General features: G+C 43.2%; 1 protein-coding gene across 1 annotated transcript in view; it reads right to left on the bottom strand.

The window, feature by feature from the left end:
• The window catches only part of LOC142492388 (uncharacterized), a 110,502-nt gene that overhangs the window by 14,228 nt on the left and 73,781 nt on the right, over window positions 1-22,493 (bottom strand). The window contains exons 5-6 of the mRNA XM_075595031.1: window positions 11,340-11,403; window positions 9,230-9,390 (exon numbers count right to left, since the gene is read on the bottom strand). Coding sequence (XP_075451146.1) covers window positions 9,230-9,390; window positions 11,340-11,403 — 225 coding nt within the window. The remainder of the gene's footprint in view (window positions 1-9,229; window positions 9,391-11,339; window positions 11,404-22,493) is intronic.

Raw genomic sequence — 22,493 nt, forward strand, 5'->3', positions numbered from 1 at the left:
CTACAGTGAGTTGGGGCCTAGCTGGGGCGTAAGGGAAAAGCTCTGGCATAGCCCAGGGGAGAACTGCTCTCTGGACACAAAGGTCTCTCTCCAACTGACTAGGTGTCCCAGCGCGCAAAATGTATCTTCTGTGGTGCAGAGAAAATCTGCAGCCCTATTGGCTGTGTGGCATCACCTGGTTTGCTGCCCCTATGCCTGATGAGACTTGTAGTCCCCGTGGAGCCCCTCTACCTAAAGGCGGCCACTTGTGGGGTCCTTCTGCGCATGTGCGAGTCTTGCGCATGCGCAATCAATTTCAATATGGCGGTGCCCTGCTACGGGAGCCGCCGGCAACTCGGTCACCCTGCCTAAGCTCCAAACAGCCTGCCTAAGCTTCCGCACGCACCAGAGGTACCCGTGCACAACCTGCCGGCTGCAGTGGTAAGGGGAGGGCAGAGGAACCCATAGGGAGACCTGGCAACATAAGAACATTCTGACACTTTCTTTACAACAACAATACTGCTCCAAATGTAGGCTTCCCATTTTATGGAAAATTGTAAATATATATGTAACCAGGGTCCCTCCGGTCCCCCTGACTCCCGGTTTTCTTCTCCCTTACCTCCAATTTTACGGAGGCGCTGCAGGGACAACCGCATCACCGGGGACTCCCGGAGGCAGCTGCGGCAGGATGCCGCCATGTTTAATGTGTCTGCGCAGGAACAGAGGTGATCCGGCGGCCATGTTGGGGTTGGCACGACCATTCGCTCATGCGCAGAAGCCTGTGCAGGAGATCGCACGATGTGACGGCCATTATACAGTCGCACATGCACAGAGAAGAGTAGCGGCGGCCATTACAGGATCGTGCATGCGCATTGGAGATCTAAAGCTCTAAAGGAACTACATTACCCAGAAGCCTCTGGGGACTGCCATTTCACCCATATCACCTGGTGCATTACAGCCAATACGCTTACAGATTCTCCTGCTGCAAAGGGGATACATTGCTGCGCACTGGAGTCAGGAAGCTGACAGTGGAGCACGAGTGTGAGTAGGAGCTGGGACACAGATAGGGGAGGTTGTGTAGGTGCAGGGAGCAAGTGGCCCCAGCACTAGGCCAGAGACCCCCTAGGCCCAAGATAGGCCGCAGTCATTGATAGTTGGTGGCTGCTACAGGGACATGCCCTAGATAGGGAACGGATCCCCTTAGCAGGACAGTATAGTCAGGAACACAACTGTGTGCGATGTGGCCTGGCAAATAAGGTCTGGGACCAAACCTGTCTCACTACAGAAAAAGGGACTATCTGTGTGTTGAGATCATTCCGTTGTAAGGAGGACGCCATCGCGGAGACTTCGGCGCTGGACACAGATGGGTCATCTTCTGTTGTTCTGCTGTACCTAGGTGCAGGAGCCCCGGCAGGTACAGTCATCAAATGCACCAACTTTAACACCAGTCACACCCTTGGGGTATTGTGGGACTCTTGAGGACTGTGTGAGATACACAGTATTGGGCACAAGGTGGGGATATGGCCCTGCGAGCTCTGAATGGATAGTTGTATTATTAGTGATCCATATAGAGTGTTATGTGATGTGTTACACATAGTTATGCTACCAGTAAATCCCTTTCTATTTTTACTAATGTGTTCATTATAAGAGTGTCCTGTGAGGGGCTTCTTCCACTCTGCCATGATCCCTCACAGGTGGAGGTGCTGCACCACATAGTAAGTGGAAAGAGTAATTCACCCCAGGCACCCAACGGCGAAGGCTTAGACTCCTGCGAGCCAACAGGTAAAAGGGCAGTACCAGTAGCTATTTACATCCTACCCCCAGATCTCACTTAGGGGTGGGGGAAACAGGGCTACATATATATAAAACACAAGTGTTAGCTGGCACTCAACTGGTAAATCCATACAGGTAGGTGCTTGTTCCATAAATGATTGATAAACATACATTATCTTTTTTAAGCGAAATCAGGGACAGCACTCAGGTAAGTCAGGTGAAAGAGATTTGTATTGAAACTGAAAATGACACTGAAACCGATGTTTCGGTCCCACAAATGGGACCTTTCTCAAGGTGGTACAGTGAGTGAAAGACAGTGTAACATAAATACCCTACATGTCAGGTGTGGCTAATGTGTGGCTAATGGCTCTTAATTGCAACCAATTATCTAATTAATTAAATGATTGAATCTTGTAGTATACAGGGATCATGTCAATCTGAAGTAATAGATGCCTCTTTGTGGGGCCATAAGTTGACATTTTATTGGCCAGTTGCATCCTAGGCTTTATGGTCACCTTTAGTTTGATACATCACGCATTTATAAAGTATGACTATTTATTGTATGATTTGTAACTTTGCAATGTGCTTCTTTCAGAACAACGCGGCATATCACTCCACAGGCTGTACAGGTGAACAATGGCTTTGGTAGTTTATTTGAGATTATTATATGACTGTGTGTACTAATCTGTGATCTCATTGTTTATATCTCTTTATTAGCATCACAGCTGGACATTGATTGTGGCAACTTGCCATAATATGACTGGGAGCCAAGAAATGCTGTCTAAGATATCTGCATTTTTGTATATCATTGACTATTACTTTATTCAGTGACCAATACTTTATTGGAGTTCAGCTACATAATCATTGTGTATATACAGTATTTATGTACTTTCACCACAATTTTTTTAGCACAATTTGGGTGTCTTAATATGTTGTTTTCAGCGTGTTCCTGCTCACAGCGATGTCTAGATCATTTCCTGCAGCTGAATTACTGTTTCAGGCTCTTCAGAAGCAGCTTATATGTCAGAAGCAGGATCATCTGCATACCGGAATCTAGGAGGCTAGACACGCATTCCAAAATGTCTGCAGAAACAGAGGTTGGTGGGCTTTTGCCAGGTTCAATCAATCATTTAATTAATGACATAATTGGTTGCAATTAAGAGCCATTAGCCACACCTGTCATGTAGGGTATTTAAGTGTTACACTGTCTTTCACTCGCTGCACCACCTTGAGAAATGTCCCATTTGTGGGACCGAAACATTTATTTCCAGTGTCATTTTGTTTCAGTACAAAACTCTTTCACCGGACTTACCTGAGGGCTGTCCTTGATTTTGTATGTGTGTGTGTGTATATATATATATATATAGCAACTGTAAATATTACTGTATGTTCATTTGCATGTCTTAGACAGGTCTGCAACCCTGTCTTTCCCCATTGTCACCCAGCATACAGCACTTCCACTGCAGCAAGGGATTCTGGGAAATGACATGCAAATGAGCACTCAGTGCCACCTTTTGTCTCAAGCTCGTATTACACAAGCCAATCCTCAAGCCAATGCATGCTGTTTTAAACACAGCTTTTAAACAGAGGCTGGGATGAGATGCAAAGCCATTAGACCTACTCACATACATGTTTCAACCTTGATGGGTATCATCAGTGTGAGGCTGGTCTTAATGGCTAGCAGGTTTGAGACTAGACTAGGTAATCACCACTGTCATTAAGGTTATGGTGGGTAAAAAAAGTGACAAAAACCCTCCACAGTAAAGCATAAAGCAACTGTAAATATTACTGTATGTTCATTTGCATGTCTTAGACAGGTCTGCAACCCTGTCTTTCCCCATTGTCACCCAGCATACAGCACTTCCACTGCAGCAAGGGATTCTGGGAAATGACATGCAAATGAGCACTCAGTATATATATATATATATATATATATATATAGAGAGAGAGAGAGAGAGAGAGAGAGAGAGAGAGAGAGAGAGAGAGAGAGAGAGAGAGAGAGAGAGTGAGAGAGAGAGAGAGAGAGAGAGAGAGAGAGAGAGAGAGAGAGATGAGGAGAGAGAGAGAGAGAGAGAGGAGAGAGAGAGAGAGAGAGAGAGAGAGAGAGAGAGAGAGAGAGAGAGAGAGAGAGAGAGAGGAGAGAGAGAGGAGAGGAGAGAGGAGAGAGAGGAGAGGAGAGAGAGAGAGGTAGTCCTCTCTATCCAACGTTTCACTTTACAACAGATGGCATATCCAACGCTTTACAATGCAACCCTATGGGCCAATTTCCGACGCCGGAATGTGTTATCCGATGCCTAAATGTGTTATCCAATGCTCACCACCACTGATTTGTGAATAATAGTGACAAATAGGTGCAAACAACTCCAAATGTGAACAATAATAATCAGTGCAACTAATAATAAGTGCAGTGTGCAATGTGCCAATTAATAAACTTAAAATAAAGGCAAATAAATAATAAATCACCCTGCTCAAACCCTCTGGTGGGACCTGTTTCACGGGTTCCAAGAAGTGTGATAGATCTCATACAATCCAGGAGGAGCATATATGGGAACAAACAAGAAGAAAACAGTACAAAATGTAAGTGTAGATGTATTGACAATGAGGTAAGTACAGTATTAGGGTGTAATCTTGGCTCTGATGGTATGCCTACTCACAAGATGTCAGAGGTAAAAATGCGTGTTGCAGATAGGGCTGCTACCCATGGGTAAACGTGGTGTGTGGATCTCCCTCCAGGCTCGTCACATTAGTGGGATGGTATTGTATATAAAAAAGGGGAAAGGGCACTACATAGCGTGATCAGGTAGAAAATATACTTTATAAAAAACAGGTATAAAAATGCGCACTTACAATGTGCAAAATTAAAACAATTGTTTGTCACAATATATGTGTGTAGTGGGTTCACCGCAGCTCTCATCGCCTCCCCTGGATACTCCAAGTCTCCTTCGCCTGCAGTGTGAGATTGCTGCTCCTCTCTGTGCGTCCTTCTGTGCGTCTGACGTCACGGCTCTGAGGTTTGAGAAACTACGGGTCGTCCACTAGTCGAAAAAGCACCACTCTACGCGTTTCGCCCAGTCTTGGTAGGCTGCATTCGGCTTCGTCAGGACTGTGGATGCTTGGGGTAAAAGGTGCATATATATACCCTATTCAATCCAATAATACAATTATCTAAAATTAGACCAATGCCCATCACGCTATGTGCAATATTATTAGGCACAGCTGTACTAATTAGTAAAATAGAGTAGATTACAAAGCGATCACATTATTAGAATACAGGCATACCCCACATTAACGTACGCAATGGGACCGGAGCATCTATGTAAAGCGAAAATGTACTTAAAGTGAAGCACTACATTTTCCCACTTATCGATGCATGTACTGTCCTGCATTCGTTATATACATGCATAACTAATGTAAATAACGCATTTGTAACAGGCTCTATAGTCTCCCCGCTTGCGCCCAGCTTCGGGTACAGGTAGGGAGCCGGTATTGCTGTTCAGGATGTGATGACAGGCGCATGCGTGAGCTGCCGTTTGCCTATTGGGCGATATGTACTTACTCGCGAGTGTACTTAAAGTGAGTGTACTTAAAGCAGGGAATGCCTGTATATAATACATATTTGTACATCATGAAACGTCATTACAGGAGATAAAAATAGACTATAGGTATATTTCTTGATCAATGAGAAATTGTATATTTATACATATAATTAGAATATGTTAATATAATAAATGGTGAAACCAGAGAACTAGGACTCAATAATTAATTAATAATGGGTCAGTTAATGAAGACAGTGCTCTATATATCGGTTATCACAGTAACCTATTATCTATTAGCATTTTACAATATGCAAGGTGCTTAAAGTTATACCAGGAAATAACAGTAATTGTTTTAGGGGATTACAATAATTATTTTAATTATAGCGACAGCGTAGGGATAATTATACTAAGTGCAGCTTATCACTGAAGATATTTGGATTCCAAATATAGGATGAGACAATGTTTGAGTAATAAAATATTGTTTATAATTATATGTGTATAAGTACTATATTAATTAAGTGATCTACACTAGTCATGGTAATTAATTATATATGTTAACTTATTTATTATGCGATTAGACTGTAGTAATAGCTCTCTAATATTGTTAAGATTCTGTATATAACAGAGGTGTTATTAATTCATAAAGATGATACGAATTTGTGAACCTTGTGTATAAATTGACATTGTCATATATAATATCCTAAGCTTTATGTAGCTAGATGGATTATGTACTGTATGTTGCAACAATTATTGCATGTTGATGCTCCTTAAGTTTATTTGCACTTTATTGAAGATGTGATGTGATGTAAATGAAACGTCATTCTTTCTCCTAACCAAATAATAAATAAGTTAACATATATAATTAATTACCATGACTAGTGTAGACCAGGGTGGGCAGCTGGGCCACAAGGCACCCATTGAGCAGGGGAGGTGTGACGGGGGAGGGGTGCCAAGCGTGTAATAAAGGGGTCATCCCCATTAGGCACCCCCTTCCACCGTCTGGGAAGTGAGGGGTTAACCAGAAATTTACGTATAATACATATGTGCCCCTGCTTCATAACCAAAAGGTATGTCCCTTGGTTATCCTATTCCCACATTTAGAGGGAATTAATGTATTTTTATGCCCCTGCCTCATGGCAAACTGTTTTATTTGCTAGATGTGTACGTTGGTACAATTATGGGAGTTTGTACCTTTGCAGTGTATGCAACAACCACATACACTGGGCTCCAGGAGGGAGGGAAAGGGTTAATGTTAATTTGGTGTTTATGGCCCTTTGTCCCTTTTCCCGCCTTTGCAGGCTCCATTTTGCAATTTATCCATAGGTCGCCATTGGGGCTCCATATAACCCTATGGAGATTCCGGCGATTTGGGCCTGATATCGTAGAAGACCTGCAGGTGGCGCCCGAGAAGATGAGTGGCGGTTCCCCATTGTAAGTCAATGGAGCCATTCATTTCAATGGGGATTCCACGAGCCGACCTCCAGGAACAGGTTGGCAGCCATCCAAACTGCAGACCGCAAGAGCGGAAACATTGTCTTGAAGAGAGCTTTGATCACTCCCCGGTCAAGTTCAAATTCAATTGACGTGGGAATCTTAGGTTCTAGGGCACCCAGGAATAAAGTTATTTTTACCCCTAGACACTAGGAACCCCCTCACTTGACCCCCAACCAGGTCCGAGAGTTAATGACCCCGGTAAAGGGTCGTGCTCGTTATAAGGGTCGCAACATAGACTCTATTGGTGGAGGTTAAAACCGCGAGTAAAAAACGGCTAAGTCAGAGTGAGCAGAAACCTGGAACCCATAACTCCGGTTCTGTTCAACCTAGAGGGCTGAGATTCAGCCACCATGTATTCCTAGTTCCGGCAGGATTGCATAGCAAATACCGACCCTCTCGGGGCAACAGAACGGAGTCAGTGTAATTGCAAAGTTTGGGTTTCTGCCATTGACTTGCATGGCAGAATAAAGCCTCTTTGGAAAATGTGCTATTAAAACTGTGTTTCGGTATCTCCGGTTCTGGGGGTCGTGGAGGGCTGATATTTGGCCACTATGGCAAGGGTCCTCCGGCATGAGGATCTGGCAGATTTCAGCCCGCTAAGTCCCACAGAATGGATTATTTTAATATAAATATGATTGTGAAAATGTACTATGTTTTGGGTCCAGGGTAAAAGCCTGGGAAGGCTAGAGCCCATATGGTATGTTAATGCTCAGGGGGGAGACAAGTGGTCTACAATAAGCCCCCTGATCAAAGCCCCCCCCACCCTGCTTGTGTATGCTAGAACAAAGCAGAGCAGGACGTGGGTGCTTGGGATAAGTGTTGTATTTCACACCTTGGGACAAAAGTTTTCCTGTCCCAAGCAGACTGGGCGACGCCAGTCTTGTGGGAGGGGGGCTAGGGAAATAAGCCCCTGATTAGAATAATGCCAACCCAGTGGACAGGTATTACTTTGCCTCTCAAAGTGAGGTGGCAAGGAGGGATTGGGTGCAGATAATTGCCATCCAATGTCTTGCACTCAATGCCAGGGTATGGACTGGAATCCCATATAAACCAGTGTAAACCCTATACCCATTGTCTTCGTGATGTCTTCATCTGTATCCTGTATTGCTGAATGAATTGCCAATCTTGTACCTGATTGCTTCATTGTCCAACCCCTAAGTAAGTGCTATATTTTGTCTGTTATTTGTACCATCTTGTGTGTTCCCCTTCTTTAAGGAATAAACTATATTTATTATATCTAAGTCGTGTTCAATTCAACCCAGATATTTTGGTGTATATTATAACCTATCACTAGCTACCGTGACACTTGACACTTTAACTTACTCTGTTGGGAGAGTCGCTGGACAATCTGTGTGGTCTTTATCCTCTTACAATCACGGGCACAGTTCCATCTCATTCGCGACTATCTCTTCACAGTAACTGCCCTCATGGCAAGGAATCCACTTTGGGTCCCCTGGGCACTGTAGTATGACTGGATTCTTACTGTGCTAGTGCATCGCAATTTGTCCTTCGCATTCCGTGCCTTGTGGAAATTAGACTGTAGTACTTCAGCGGTATCGCGGTCATGCTTCCTGGAGCGCCTCCCTTCCTTTATCGCTACCGCCACCTTTTCTTTGAACTGCTTCAGTGACCCAAACGTCTGTCTTGGGGTTGTAAGCTTTTCCTCCCGCTTCATCTGAGAAACCTCCTGCTGGGCAGCAGCAGAGTCCAACGTAGCGTCCCGCTCAATCTTCACAGCCTCGAGCTCCTTGCCTAGGTCACACTTTTGTTTCTCCGCCATCTTGCGGCCAGCACACTCAGACTCCAGGTCGTTCCTCAGGTCTCGAAGCTGTCCTTCTTCCTTTCTTCTTTTACCCAGTGCAGCTGCTAGTTCAGCTTCTTTAGAGTTGAGTCACGATTCTACATCTCCTAGCAGACTCAGAGCAAAGCTTAAATCTGTCTCTCTTTCTTTATTCGGGATCTGCAGCTGCTGGTGCTCCTCCCGGACCTTGTCCAGCTGCAGCTGTAGCCGGGCCCCATCATTGACCGTGTGCTCCAGCCGCTTTTGGATATCAGCCATCTCGGTTTCATGGTGCAATGTCAGGCAGGCCACCTGACGGACACCTCCTCCCTCTTGGCGCGCTGTATCTCGCACTCAGCCATCTGCATCTGCAACTCTTCCCGGTGCTTGATCTGGTTCGCATCAGCGCCTCCATCCTTTGAAGCTCTGCAGTTTTTGTCGCTAGGATCGCTGCTGCTTTTTTTTTTCCAGGCGTCTTTCTTCTTGGTATTCTGACTCATGGGAATGGAGTTGCCTCTCTGTTTCTCCAGCTTTTGCAGCTGTGGGAGACAATATTCATCATGTTGCTCCTGTTGCCACTGTTTATATTTGAGAATTTGGGGACACACCTCTCCCGTGTGACCTGGTTCATGACAGGCCCAGCATACTGAATCCTTTAGAAAGTCACCTGGTTTCCTTCTAGCCGGGACGACTCTGAATTCCTGGTCGCTGACTCCAAGGTTATGGGGTCCTGTGCTCTGGAAGCTGGTCACTTTTGCAGCTTTCATCTGCGGGTACGGCTCTCTTCCTGTGGCCACGCACAAGTTGTCATCATCGTCATCATATGGCCTGAAGGGACAATGTTTTGTATGATTACGTAAATTGCAAACCGGACACTTGACGGCGGCCATTTTAAAACCCCATTTTTTTTTCACACCCGACGGGGCAGACTTTGCACAATACACGTAAGTTGTACTTGTTTACAGTATTTGAACCTTCTGGGTTCTTCTTAGGGTAACTTCTTTGCAAAAATCCATTTTCACTTTCTTTTATACCAGACAGGGCAAACTTTACTCCCAGCACTTGCTACAGTAGCTGCAAATTCACTCGCTTCAGCAAAAGGCATTATCTTTACACAGCAATCCTTTCATACCCGACGGGGCAAACTTTACACTCAGCACTTGCTAGCTGTAAATTCCATGCTTCAGCAAAAATCATTTTTTTGGTTTTCTGCTTGAGTTCAGTGTCTCAACAAATCTTCATCTTCTGACCCCCAGAGGCGTAGCATACCACCGCTGCCACCACCTGTGGCAGGACGGCCTCGCGGAGGGGTCAGTAAGACGCTAGACACGATGGGAAACTTTAAACTGTAGTGGTTTATTAGCCACATCCAAATAAATTACGGGTGCACCGTCCCTTTAAGAAACCAAATTATAGAAAATAAAACCTATTCCCGTTAGGGAAACTAACTCAACTTCTTGAGCCCTTACTAACAAGGCAGCCAGCTAATCTGGTTATGCCCAAAACATGTGCTCCACAAAGTATAACAATAAAGTATAACAATAATGTCTTATCTGTATTGTAGCTCCAATAGCAAACAGGAACGCCGGTTCTGGGGAGCAGGCTGTGTCCAGCTCGCAGCAATCTTTATCTTTATCCTGGTTTGTGGTCCCAGCTGGTCTCAGCCGGGAGAAGTCTCTCCACCCTCCTGGGGCAAAACAAGCTCACATTGTGTGAGCCACTTCCTGCTTTTTAAACCTGCAGTCTCTCAGGCCTCCTGCTTAATTAGGTTGCAGGTGTATGCAGTTCTCCAACTCTGGGTTAACTGGTTTAGTGCTGGAAAGTACACATATTCTCCATTCCAGCTTACTGAGTCAGGGACTCTGTCAAATCAGATACACCAAATGGGTTGACTAACAGTTAATAAAATCGTTGACAGTGAAGTTCTCACCGGTAGCACGTGACTTAAAAGTCTTTCTTTCAACGTGAAGATATTTACATATTGAGCATTTACCACAAGTGAAGTTACCAATAGGTTTGTTTTTTAACCATGTTTTATTATTTAAACAGTCCAAATAATTCCCAACATCACTCGGTGCGAGTACATTTTTCAGGTTTCTTGCTCTCCTATATATACATTTGTGGGTCTCAGCAATATGGTCACCTACGACAGGATCATTGCATAATATCCTCCAATGTTTTTTTTAAAATTTCCTCCATCTTGCCATTCACAGAATTGAAGGTCGTGACAAATGGTTTCTCAATTTTACAGTCAAGACCTTCAATTTTTTCTCTAGTTCTGGGAATGAGCATTAACTGCCTATCCATATTTCGCACCTTATCCAGATCTCTGTTTAGATTGTCTAATGGATAGCCCCTCTCAATGAACCTCTGTAGCAATTGTTGGGCCTGCTCCTCAAAATCCTTTTTTCTGCTACAATTCCTTTAAATTCTTATAAATTGGCCTCTAGGGATGTTATTGATCCAAGATCTCCTGTGATTGCTAGAGGCCAATAGCAGGATATTAGAGTCCACTTCTTTAAAGAAGACTTTAGTGGAGACCTTACCATCATCAGAAGCTGTCAATCTCAAATCTAGAAAATCAACTGTTTTGGTATCTGAAATCGATGTGAAAATTTTTTTCATTATCATTCAAATAAAGAATGAACTCACTGATGGTTGACACATCTCCCTCCCAGACACAGAGAATGTCATCTATATAACGGCGCCAGATAATAATATTATCCTTAAATGGGTTATTAGTCAAAATTCTCTGTGCTTCCCATTCTCCCATATACAGGTTTGCGAAACTAGGGGCAAAGCTTGTCCTCATAGCAGTTCCACAAACCTGCAGAAAGAATTCTGAGAGAAAAATGAAATAAGTGTGAGTCAATATAAAAATAAAGGTCTTACCTTCTCTAGGTCAAGTGGACCTGATGGTTTTCAGTTGTATAAAGATCTACATAAGTTTATACGTAATGTAACGCAATGTAACAGCTGGGCTCTATCTTTACATACTGTACACGGAGGACCACGTGCTGTGTTATGAGAGACTTATTTCATGATTGTGAGGACTTAACCATCCTGCCACTGAGGAAAAGTGATCCTGATATCAACTACCTGATCTGTGTTTCCAGTGTGTGGTAACCTATGATACATGACATGCATGTTGGCTTTATATTTGATGTACGCAGAACCTTGAATCAATAATAATATATACTGCTGCGGCAGAGTTTATTCGAGCATTTGCCCGTTCTCTGCCGCAGCAGTAGCCTGGCGCGCGCCCGAGAGTGACGGGCGCGCGCCGAAGCAGCGGAAGAGCGCCCTCCGATCGGGGCGCTCTCCCTACCGCTGCCGGGTCCGCCGGGTCCCCCGGAACCCCCTGCCGCTGTCCCGCGATCGCGGGACACCAGGGCTCCCTCGGGGAGCCACTGGACGCGCGTGCAGGGGGTGAACGCTCCCGAAGACGCGTGACCGCGCGTCTATGACGCGCGGCACGCCGAGGGGCGGCCACTAGCAAGCCGGGAGATTTCCCGGCTTGCGGTACCGACCACACTCGAATAAAGTGTGTCGGTACTGTATATTTATTCACTCTTCACGATGAGCGTTGTGCACTGTGTTTTTTTCTCTTTTTTTCCAGTGGGTAGGGGTGCTGAGCACCCCCCTTGACAGTTGCAGATGCTCCGTATCTTGTATGGGTTGAGGTTGTATTTATCTGTATACTCACCGTATTACACTTACATGTGAGGGCATTCCGTATTTTTGAGTGCTCCTTTTCACTTGTGTGAATTAATTTTAGTAGTGCACTATTTTCTTTTATTTTTATTCACTGTAGACATATGTAGCCCTTGTACCCCCTGGGTACTGAAACTACCTCTGCTTTGACCTGTTCGGATAATATGTGGCCTGAGCCTACGCCACTGGAAGCATGGGATATGCTTATCGTCTAGGTGCAGCGCCTCCACCGGCGAGGGATCCCAACGTGTTGGGAGGAGCCCCTCACCGGAACCAATACACACAGTAATTACACACAGATATATGATAACAGTATTTACTATGCACAGAATATATACCATCCACATAACACAGCCCCGCAATGTATCTCCCCACATTAACAACTCCCGACTGTAAACCTCAAAGTTCTGGAGTGCCTGGGCACTTAACCACTGAGGGTCCACCAGCTATCCCTCCCCCAAAGAGTGTTTGTGGGATAGCGCGCTTCCCTGTGTTGGGGCCCGTTGGTGCACTTAACAATACCTTCCTGGTCTCAGTCCAGACCACGACTCCATGGATCAGCAGCGTGGATCCGTGCCACAATCTGCTGCTCCTTCCCGGGGTGGATCCTTAGGCTGATGCCTCTGGAGGGGCATCCAGCTGGATGGTACCCCTATAAATAGTCTCTATAAAGGAGTCTTGGTTTGTCCTGCAGCATATCTCTCACTCTTACTACTGTGGAAGTGTCCCAATCTTAGGCCTTTCCCTACAGTATGCAATGTTCACAATATCTACTGGGGCTCAGGGAAGCACTGCTCCCTGGACCCTACCTGCACCATCTCTGTCCGGATCCCAACTGACCTCTGCACTCCCAGCGTGCGAATATCTATCTCTTCCCCTTCCAGGGGAAACAGCCGTCTCATTGGTTCCCTGGCATCAGGTGGTACACAGCCCCTAAGCACTATGGGGCTTGTTGTCCCCGCAGAGCCTTCAGTAAATTGGGGCCGCGTGCGCATGGCGTTCTGCACATGAGCGACTTGTAGTGGCCACCGACTGCGCTCTGCGCATGCGCAAACCTCCCAGAGTGCGAGTGCAACCAACCATGGCGTCGCCCGTCGCCCCCTGCACCTTCCACAACATCTCCCGCAACAGCGGAGGTAATGGAGGGGAAACGGGGGGACCGGGTTACACATAGTTTTGAATTTCTTCTAGCAATTCTCCATTTATTTTGATCTTTGCAGATAGAGTTGACCTATCACGTTAGTCTTGCTGAGATTCATACGGAGGCCCACCATCTAACTTGCTTTGGTGAGTCGTCTGATTTATTGCTGGAGGTCTTCTAGACTTGTGGCAAAAATTACAATTACGTCTGCAAACCGTAGGATTATTAAAGATTCACTGTTGATTTTGATTCCTTTCTCTTCCCAATTCAATGTTTTAAACAAGGAAACAACAAAAGGGATAGGGAGTGATCACAGGGCCATACTAATTGAATAAAGTAATTGGGTACATAAATAGGTAATCAAATGGTGGGTGCAAACTGTGAACTGAAAAGTGAATCAGAAAAGGAAGAAGGAGAAACACAAATTGGATGTGCCCCCTAAAAGAATTCACTTAAATGCACACCAACAAAGTGTAAAAATTAACTTTTAATAAATTTACTTAAAACATATATTACCAAAGTAATGTGTAATGTGAATTTAAAAATGTATTAAATCAACGCTATCAGGCATCCGTTTCCTCAATTATAGAGTCATGCTATCCCAGTTGACCACTTAATGTTGGTGGGATACTGCTGCGGCACAGTTTATTCGAGCATTTGCCCGTTCTGTGCCGCAGCAGTAGCCTGGCGCGCGCCCGAGTGTGACGGGCGCGCGCCGAAGCAGCGGAAGAGCGCCCTCCGATCGGGGCGCTCTCCCTACCGCTGCCGGGTCCGCCGGGTCCCCCGGAACCCCCTGCCGCTGTCCCACGATCGCGGGACACCAGGGCTCCCTCGGGGAGCCCCTGGACACGCGTGCAGGGGGCGCACGCTCCCGATGACGCGTGACCGCGCGTCTATGACGCGTGGCACGCCGAGGGGCGGCCACTAGCAAGCCGGGAGATTTCCCGGCTTGCGGTACCGACCACACTTCAATAAAGTGTGTCGGTAGTGTATAGAGGACGGAGGATGCTATGGGTCAGGGTATTAACCCCTCTTGAGCAACGGTGAGACCAGATGGTAAAAAGTATATAAATATTCACAAGTGAGTGGCCGACGGATTAAATATCCAGCTTTCCTGCTAAATTTAACATCACTACGCACTTCAATAAAAGATTAATAGTGTGTTAGAATGAGAGTGCTTAAGTGATAGAGCTGGCACATACATTGATAATGATGGTAAATTCACTGCATCATGAAAATGCCAAACACAGCAGTACTGGGGTGAATTCACATTAATGAACTGTGAAACCGCCTCACATGGAGTGCAATAAATGAATAAATAAATGAATAAATAACTAACTACTAGGGTCTACACAGTTAGGACCAGGAGACTGCAGACACTACATTAAAACAGCTCCAAGTAGGAGACTGACAACATTGCGCGTCCAACGCGCGTTTCCCTCCAGCAAAGGAGCTTCTTCAGGGACAAACTCCCCTTTGAGAAAGCGCGCAGTGACGCGCGAAATGTACGTCGGGGTTAGGTGACGTCATTACGTTGACGGTCACGCGCATGAGGAGGGAGGCAGGAGAAGCAGACAGATTTTGACTCCGGGCGCCTATTCAATGTACAAGGCGGGAGACTAACACTACAGACGCAGCCAGGTCATATGTTTGCCTTTATCTAACAGCCAATGCACCACAAAGAGATTAGATGTGGATGCTGACAGGCTGTATGCTGTTTTATTTGGAACTCACAGCCAGTATACAACTACATGTATTGTATATAGCAGCTAGATATGGACACGGACAGACTATAAATGTGTTCATATCAGTAGCCTACTTTCTACATACAGGCTATATGTGTTCTGGGTGTGTCTACATTAATGATATGTTCTCCCTGACTATACATATACTAGGCATAACCCCTTACAATAGTTGTGCAAGTCCGGTCATCACCTGCTTCAGCTGGATATTGATTCATTATATCACTTCCCCCACCCAGCGCATGGGGATTTTATTTTCACTATTTTAAGTGTTTCGTCGTGTTTTATTTGGTTTATTAAATCTTTATTATTTTTTGTACTCTTGTGTGACCAAATAGCGGTCGATACTAATTGGTGGGTTTGGCTATTTAAGCCTTTATGATGGCCACACATCTTAGTGTGACTTATCTTGAGTGCAATTACTAGGGGTTCTTTTTGATCTCTTAGGATCATTTGTTTGTATATGTTTGTAATCCTTTTTTTCCCCTTGCACCAGATAGTGTTCTGTGTTGTTTATGGTGAGCGACGTGTCATTGTGGTTGTTTTCTGTTGTAGTCAATAAGGTAGTTTCTTATAGTGAAAATCTTGTAAGTGTTTTGAAGTAACCTGACTGGTCTATAGTTCTTGAGGTCTTCTTTGTCTCCTATCTAATGGATCAGGATAACTATGGCATTGCTCCACTGTTCTGCAATTTTCCTGTTCTGCAACATGTAAAGAGTTCTGCAAGGATTTCCTCTACTATTTTCAAAATTTCAATTGTAATTCTATCTTCCACGGTGACCTTTCCATTCTTAATGGATTTTATTGCCTATGCTACTGTACTGTACTTCTCATGGATGTTTTTTTCATCTGCTTGATTACTGTATACTCTGTGTTATTTCTGCAAAGGACCAGCGTGCTAAGGGTTAACATTTGCTTGTTCTCTGTTGAAAGTCAACCCCACACTCTGGAATGTTAATGAACCATGAGGACACAAAGAGCTTTTGTTCACAGCTGCATTGCATCTCAGCCACCCACCCCACTGTGCATCTGCGTTGACCCAAAGGCGCACAGCGTTTGGCGCAGCCGAAGGGCAGCCAAAGGTGTGAGCCGTTTGCTGCTATTCGCTGATGTCTAGTGATGTTAAAGTGATGTTAAAGCTGCACTATTTCAATCTAAAACTCACAATCCTTTTATCCCTTGTACCCTTTTTTCCAACTCTATCTGTCAGTGATTTGACTGTATAACCCCTGTTCTTTAATGTAACCATGTATTTTTTATAACTCTGTGCCCAGGACATACTTGGAAACGAGATGTAACTCTCATTGTATTACTTCCTGGTTAAACATTTGTATAAATAAATCTGTGTTCTTGTACAATTTCCTGTGGAAGTTTACAGTGATGTTTGGCTTCTTCTTACTGCATTCAACCTTTGTAATCTTCTTCACCCTATCACAGTTACATTATCTTACTTCTTAACATACACACTTGGCATCGTCTTGCATAGACCTGAATATTCAATTTTTGTTCTTGCGTGTCAGGATTGCTTAATTTCTTGTAATTTTCTCAGTAAAGCCTTGTTTCATGTAATATTTTATTATCATATTTTTTATTAGCCAATTACCCATTTGTTTCAGCATTTTAAGCTATAACCTTCATCAAATTTTCATAACTGTTTGTTATAGTATTCCCATGCATCTCTGGTAAGCGGAAGCAATTTTTCAGCTCAGTTGAAAATCTATGCTATTTTTTTTAGCTTCTTTATTTTTGTTGCTTTTGTCTACTTTTTAATTGCTTTTCTTTTTTCCATCTTCACATTACACTATCTGTGAATGTACTACCCAATTAGGAAATTAGGAATATACTTGCTGATTGCCTAAAACATCAAAATACTATAGAAAACATGTTAACAGAGAAGCCCAAAACAAAGGTAATTTCAGGACTACTGCCGTCAGAATATTTTGGAAATAATTTATTTTCTTCATAATTAGTGTTGTGCCAAAATATTAATTTTAGTGCATCAAGCAGTGAAAGTGCACCTATGTGTTGACAGTGGTTATGGTCCATATATATTCAGCGGTGCTATGCCAGACACCTTCTAGTCCATTCACATGAATGCACTGTAAGATGTCTTCCACCATAAGATGGTGTCTGATGCAATAACACCACTTAGTAAATATGGCTCTATGTCCCTGGTATTAGAAAAATACATGTGATTTGTGAGATTATATAGTCATATTTCCTTTCTCCTGATCACACTAGAAACCAGCAGAAATTATTCAAATAACTTTCAATAGCCTTTAAAACTCCTTATTGATTTATCTATTTTAAGGTTGTTTAGCTGTTAATCTCAGTAGACTGAACCACAATCACCATTTTAACATACTGTATAAAACGTAAGTGCTACTGACCCTATTAATCATCATAAACATTTTTTAGTTGAAATAAAAGAAAAAAACAAAACAAGTAAGTGTTACTTGCTAGTATTGCATTTTTTGACAATCTTTTTCTGCAAAGCTTGCCATTTTTGTCTGTCTGTATGCATGTACAGTATGTATGTATATTTTTATTTATATAGCGCCAAAAGTGTAATCAGCGCTTCAAAAAGAATACAGCACAGGGAAATATTATACAACTAGCACAGCAAAATCAGACAATAGGAAAGGAAATCCCAGTCCTAAAGAGTTTACAATCTAAGTGGTATGATGGGAGTTTTACAGAGATTGCTGGTGAGGGAATAAGTGCTGTAGATGTCAGTGCTTGGCCACAATGGTTGGTAGGGGTGACTGTGGGTGTGGAACAATAGCTACGAGTACAGGCTATTGGGTGTTTGATTTGTGAGGGGAGTGTTAAGGTTAGTCAGTATTAAATCAGATAGGTTAACACCATTAGCAAGGGATGAGGTGGCAGGGACGCGTGGTTGAGAGCGGGTGTGTATATGGTTTTGGTCCAGGATTAGGAGATATATCCCGGCAGAAAGAATGAGTTGTGTATAGAAGATTTGTGGGGGTACTTTTTATTCAGGGGTAAAGAAGTTGTTGGCAAAGAGGTTTAGAAATAAAGGTGCTTTGTATGGGCACAGGCACAGGTCGAGAGGAGGAGAGATGAAGAAATGTGGATAGGAAGGGAGTGGGAAACTTGGAGAGAACAGAAACTTTTACAAAGGAGTGAGGAAAGAGTAAACAGAAAAGCAATAGGGGGGGGGGGGCATAATGAGATGCAGGGACAAAGACTTCCCAGGTATTGGAGGATAGGCATAGTACAAATTATCAGAGCATTTAGAAAGTCAAGTTCTCACAGTTGCAGAGTTGTTGTTGTTGTGCAGAGTCCAGGTTTTCCTATAGTCCACATCCAATTCTAACTCCACAGACACTTTATTTGTGACTCTTAAAATGTTACACAGCCATGTGGCACAGCCAAGATAGACTAATTTAAAAACTTTACACATTCACTTTACAAATAATTAAGGGAGGCGTTTTCCTATTCAGCTCAGACATACACACCAAGGAGTTGTTCATTAGATATAAGTTTCAGATGGGGTTAAATTGATAGAAGTATTCAGCTCAGACAGACATACCAGGGAGTTGTTAATTAGATATAAGTTGCAGATGGGGTTATATTTTTGCTAAATGTTTTGCACAAAAATCTTCCACATTTTGCTTGATTAGCGAACTTAAGCAATACAATCGCACATCTTGATCATAGGAACTTTCAAAAGCCAATCTGTAGCCTTGGCTGCACACTTTTCCTGTATGTAACATACATATGTTTGTGCTTTCTTTATCATAGGAATTTTGGAAGCTAGGCTGAAGTGCTGGGAGATAGTTGGTCACAAGCAACTGGAACTGAATCTCAGATTTTCTGCTTCACATACGTCATCTCTTTTTTCTGTGCCTGTGATCTTGATGATGATAATGTACAGTACTTGAAGTTTATTTTTCTACTATGTCTCATATTTTAGGTAATGAACTTTTGCCCGTATATAATATTTTTATTGTTTATTTATAAAGAGCTAACATATTCCGCAGAGCCGTATAATGGGGAAACAGAATCATATAAATTACAAAAACCGAAAGAAATTAAAATAGCAACAAAAAAATGAAACAGATGCATAAGGTAACAAGGGCCCAGCTTGTGAGAGCTTACATCTTCCCCTTACTCAGGAAGGTTGAATCTCCCATTTAGTGAATGACCATGCGTTAAAATATATATTCAAGTCAGAATTTATTAAAGCTATTAAATTAAATAAAGTCCTCCTGTCACTGGTCCATCCGGATCAAGTGGGTTTTGTCCCTGGAAGAAAAGCTGTGGACAATACCAGACACATTATTGAATTAGTGGTGTTAGCTGGCAAAAATAAGATACCATCAATGGTCCTGAGCCTTGATGCAGAAAAGGCGTTTGACCGAATCGACTGGAAATACATGTCAAAGACGCTGCAGGCATTTGGACTGGAAGACGCTTTCCTTAGAGCCATCGAGACTTTGTACAATACACCATCGGCAAAAGTATACTCCCAAGGTTTCTCTTCTGAGACTTTTCCTATATTGAACGGAACCAGGCAGGGATGTCCCTTATCTCCGCTTAGATATGACTTCATGCAGGGGAAGTGGAACATGAAACGAAAAAAAGAGATATTTAGTGCAACACAGCTAAACAAATTATACAGACATTGAATTGCAGACTGGCTGGCACTGGGTGACAGGACAAAGAGACACTACAAGACAAACAACACAAAGCAAAGCTAATGATAAAAGTTAATTTAATATAACTGGATGAATAAAATGGTAGGACAAATAGCTGGTGAGCTGCTCCGGTCGGTTAAAACCTTGATAACACTCACAAGACAGCAGATAAAATATCGCAGTGAACTGATGTAGGCTGGTTGCCACGTGTAGAGGGTCCGCAGAGTGTCCTGGATGCGTGTATTCCCTCCGTCTCTCCTAGCTGGCAAGAACCGGAAATGACGCCTCCGTCGTGTCGAAACCGGTAGTGACGTCACCGGATATGGCGTCAAGGCCTGGCAATCTCCAGAGAAGCCACAGGAAATGGCAATCCGCGCCTCCTTGTCCCTCGATCTCTCAAACAAAGCACTCAGCGATTGTACTGCTTGTACTGTTGATCAACAATAAATGTCCAATTCGTAATAAAATAGCCCTACGCGTTTCGTGTGTCCAAACACACTTCCTCAGGGGATATAAAGTGATGGCAGTGATGCCTGGTATATATACCCTCAACTTGGCTCCGATTGGTCTGTCAATCAAGGCAATCATGAGGGTACACCCATTAGCATATTGAATCACTGACATTTAATTCAGCTTTGCATAACATAGAACATTAGTAACCTAACACAACATTTAACATAAAAATAACAAATAAAAATAGACAATATAATGTATACCAATAGCATTTGGCAATGGACATTTAAATACTATAAATTCCCCTACTCAAAGGAAAGGGAATAAGCAATGAACGTCTACCTAATATTACAGGAATGCTCCTAACTCAAAGTCTACATTTAACCCTCTAGGGGATAATGTTTGGAGCTCATATATCCAGTATGCCTCACGCATACTGGATCTTTGTAATCTATCACCACCTCTTACACTAGCAGAAATTGTCTCAATAGCTTGACATTTAAGACTGCTAGGGTTCTTGTCATGATGTGTGAGGAAATGATGGGATACGCTATGAGTTATCAGTCCTCTTTTTATATTGTATATCTGTTCATACACTCTCCTCTGATACGTTCTTCCGGTCCTTCCCACATATTGCAGGCCACAAGGACATTAGAGTAAGTATATGACATAACACATATGACAATTAATATGTGAATTGATAGGATATTCCTTCTTTGTGACGTTTGATTTAAATCCTTTTGTATTATTACTATATGTGCATGCCATACACTTTGAACATTTAAAAAAACCTTTATCTATCATAGCTCTGTTCTCTTTTTGATGGATAAGTGGACAGCTTGGGGCTATTCTTGATTTCAAATTTGATGCCCTAGTGAATATAATTTGTGGTTTTATAGGTAGAATTCCAGCTAGAATATCATCCCTCAAGAGAATTGGCCAATGTTTATTGATTATTTTTTTTAATCTTTGGTGCCATGCCATTATATTGTGTAATAAATGGTACTTTCTCGAAAGCGTATCCCATCATTTCCTCACACATCATGACAAGAACCCTAGCGGTCTTAAATGTCAAGCTATTGAGACCATTTCTGCTAGTGTAAGAGGTGGTGATAGATTACAAAGATCCAGTATGCGTGAGGCATACTGGATATATGAGCTCCAAACATTATCCCATAAAGGGTTAAATGTAGACTTTGAGTTAGGAGCATTCCTGTAATATTAGGTAGACGTCTATTCCTTATTCCCTTTCCTTTGAGTAGGGGAATTTATAGTATTTAACTGTCCATTGCCAAATGCTATTGGTATACATTATATTGTCTATTTTTATTTGTTGTTTTTATGTTAAATGTTGTGTTAGGTTACTAATGTTCTATGTTATGCAAAGCTGAATCAAATGTCAGTGATTCAATATGCTAATGGGTGTACCCTCATGATTGCCTTGATTGACAGACCAATCGGAGCCAAGTTGAGGGTATATATACCAGGCATCACTGCCATCACTTTATATCCCCTGAGGAAGTGTGTTTGGACACATGAAACGCGCAGGGCTATTTTATTACGAATTGGACATTTATTGTTGATCAACAGTACAAGCAGTACAAGCGCTGAGTGCTTTGTTTGAGATATCGAGGGACAAGGAGGCGCGGATTGCCGTTTCCTGTGGCTTCTCTGGAGATTGCCAGGCCTTGACGCCATATCCGGTGATGTCACTACCGGTTTCGACACGACGGATGTGTCATTTCCGGTTCTTTCCAGCTAGGAGAGACGGAGGGAATACACGGCATCCAGGGCACTCTGCGGACCCTCTACACGTGGCAACCAGCCTACATCTACATCAGTTCACTGCGATATTTTATCTGCTGTCTTGTGAGTGTTATCTAGGTTTTAACCGACCGGAGCAGCTCACCAGCTATTTGTCCTACCATTTTATTCATCCAGTTATATTAAATTAACTTTTATCATTATCTTTGCTTTGTGTGTTTGTCTTGTTGTGTCTGTTTGTCTTGTCACCCAGTGCCAGCCAGTCTGCAATTCAATGTCTGTATAATTTGTTTAGCTGTGTTACACTAAATATCTCTTTTTTTCGTTTCATGTTCCACTTCCCCTGCATGAAGTCATATCTGAGCACCCAAAGATTCAGAGACTGTTGATTATCTTGGGATTGGAACTATTTCTACTGGATATCCAGGATTCCATCATTTTGGACTCGTTAGG

The sequence above is a fragment of the Ascaphus truei genome, chromosome 4 (genome assembly GCF_040206685.1).
Source record: "Ascaphus truei isolate aAscTru1 chromosome 4, aAscTru1.hap1, whole genome shotgun sequence".
Classification (NCBI taxonomy): domain Eukaryota; kingdom Metazoa; phylum Chordata; class Amphibia; order Anura; family Ascaphidae; genus Ascaphus; species Ascaphus truei.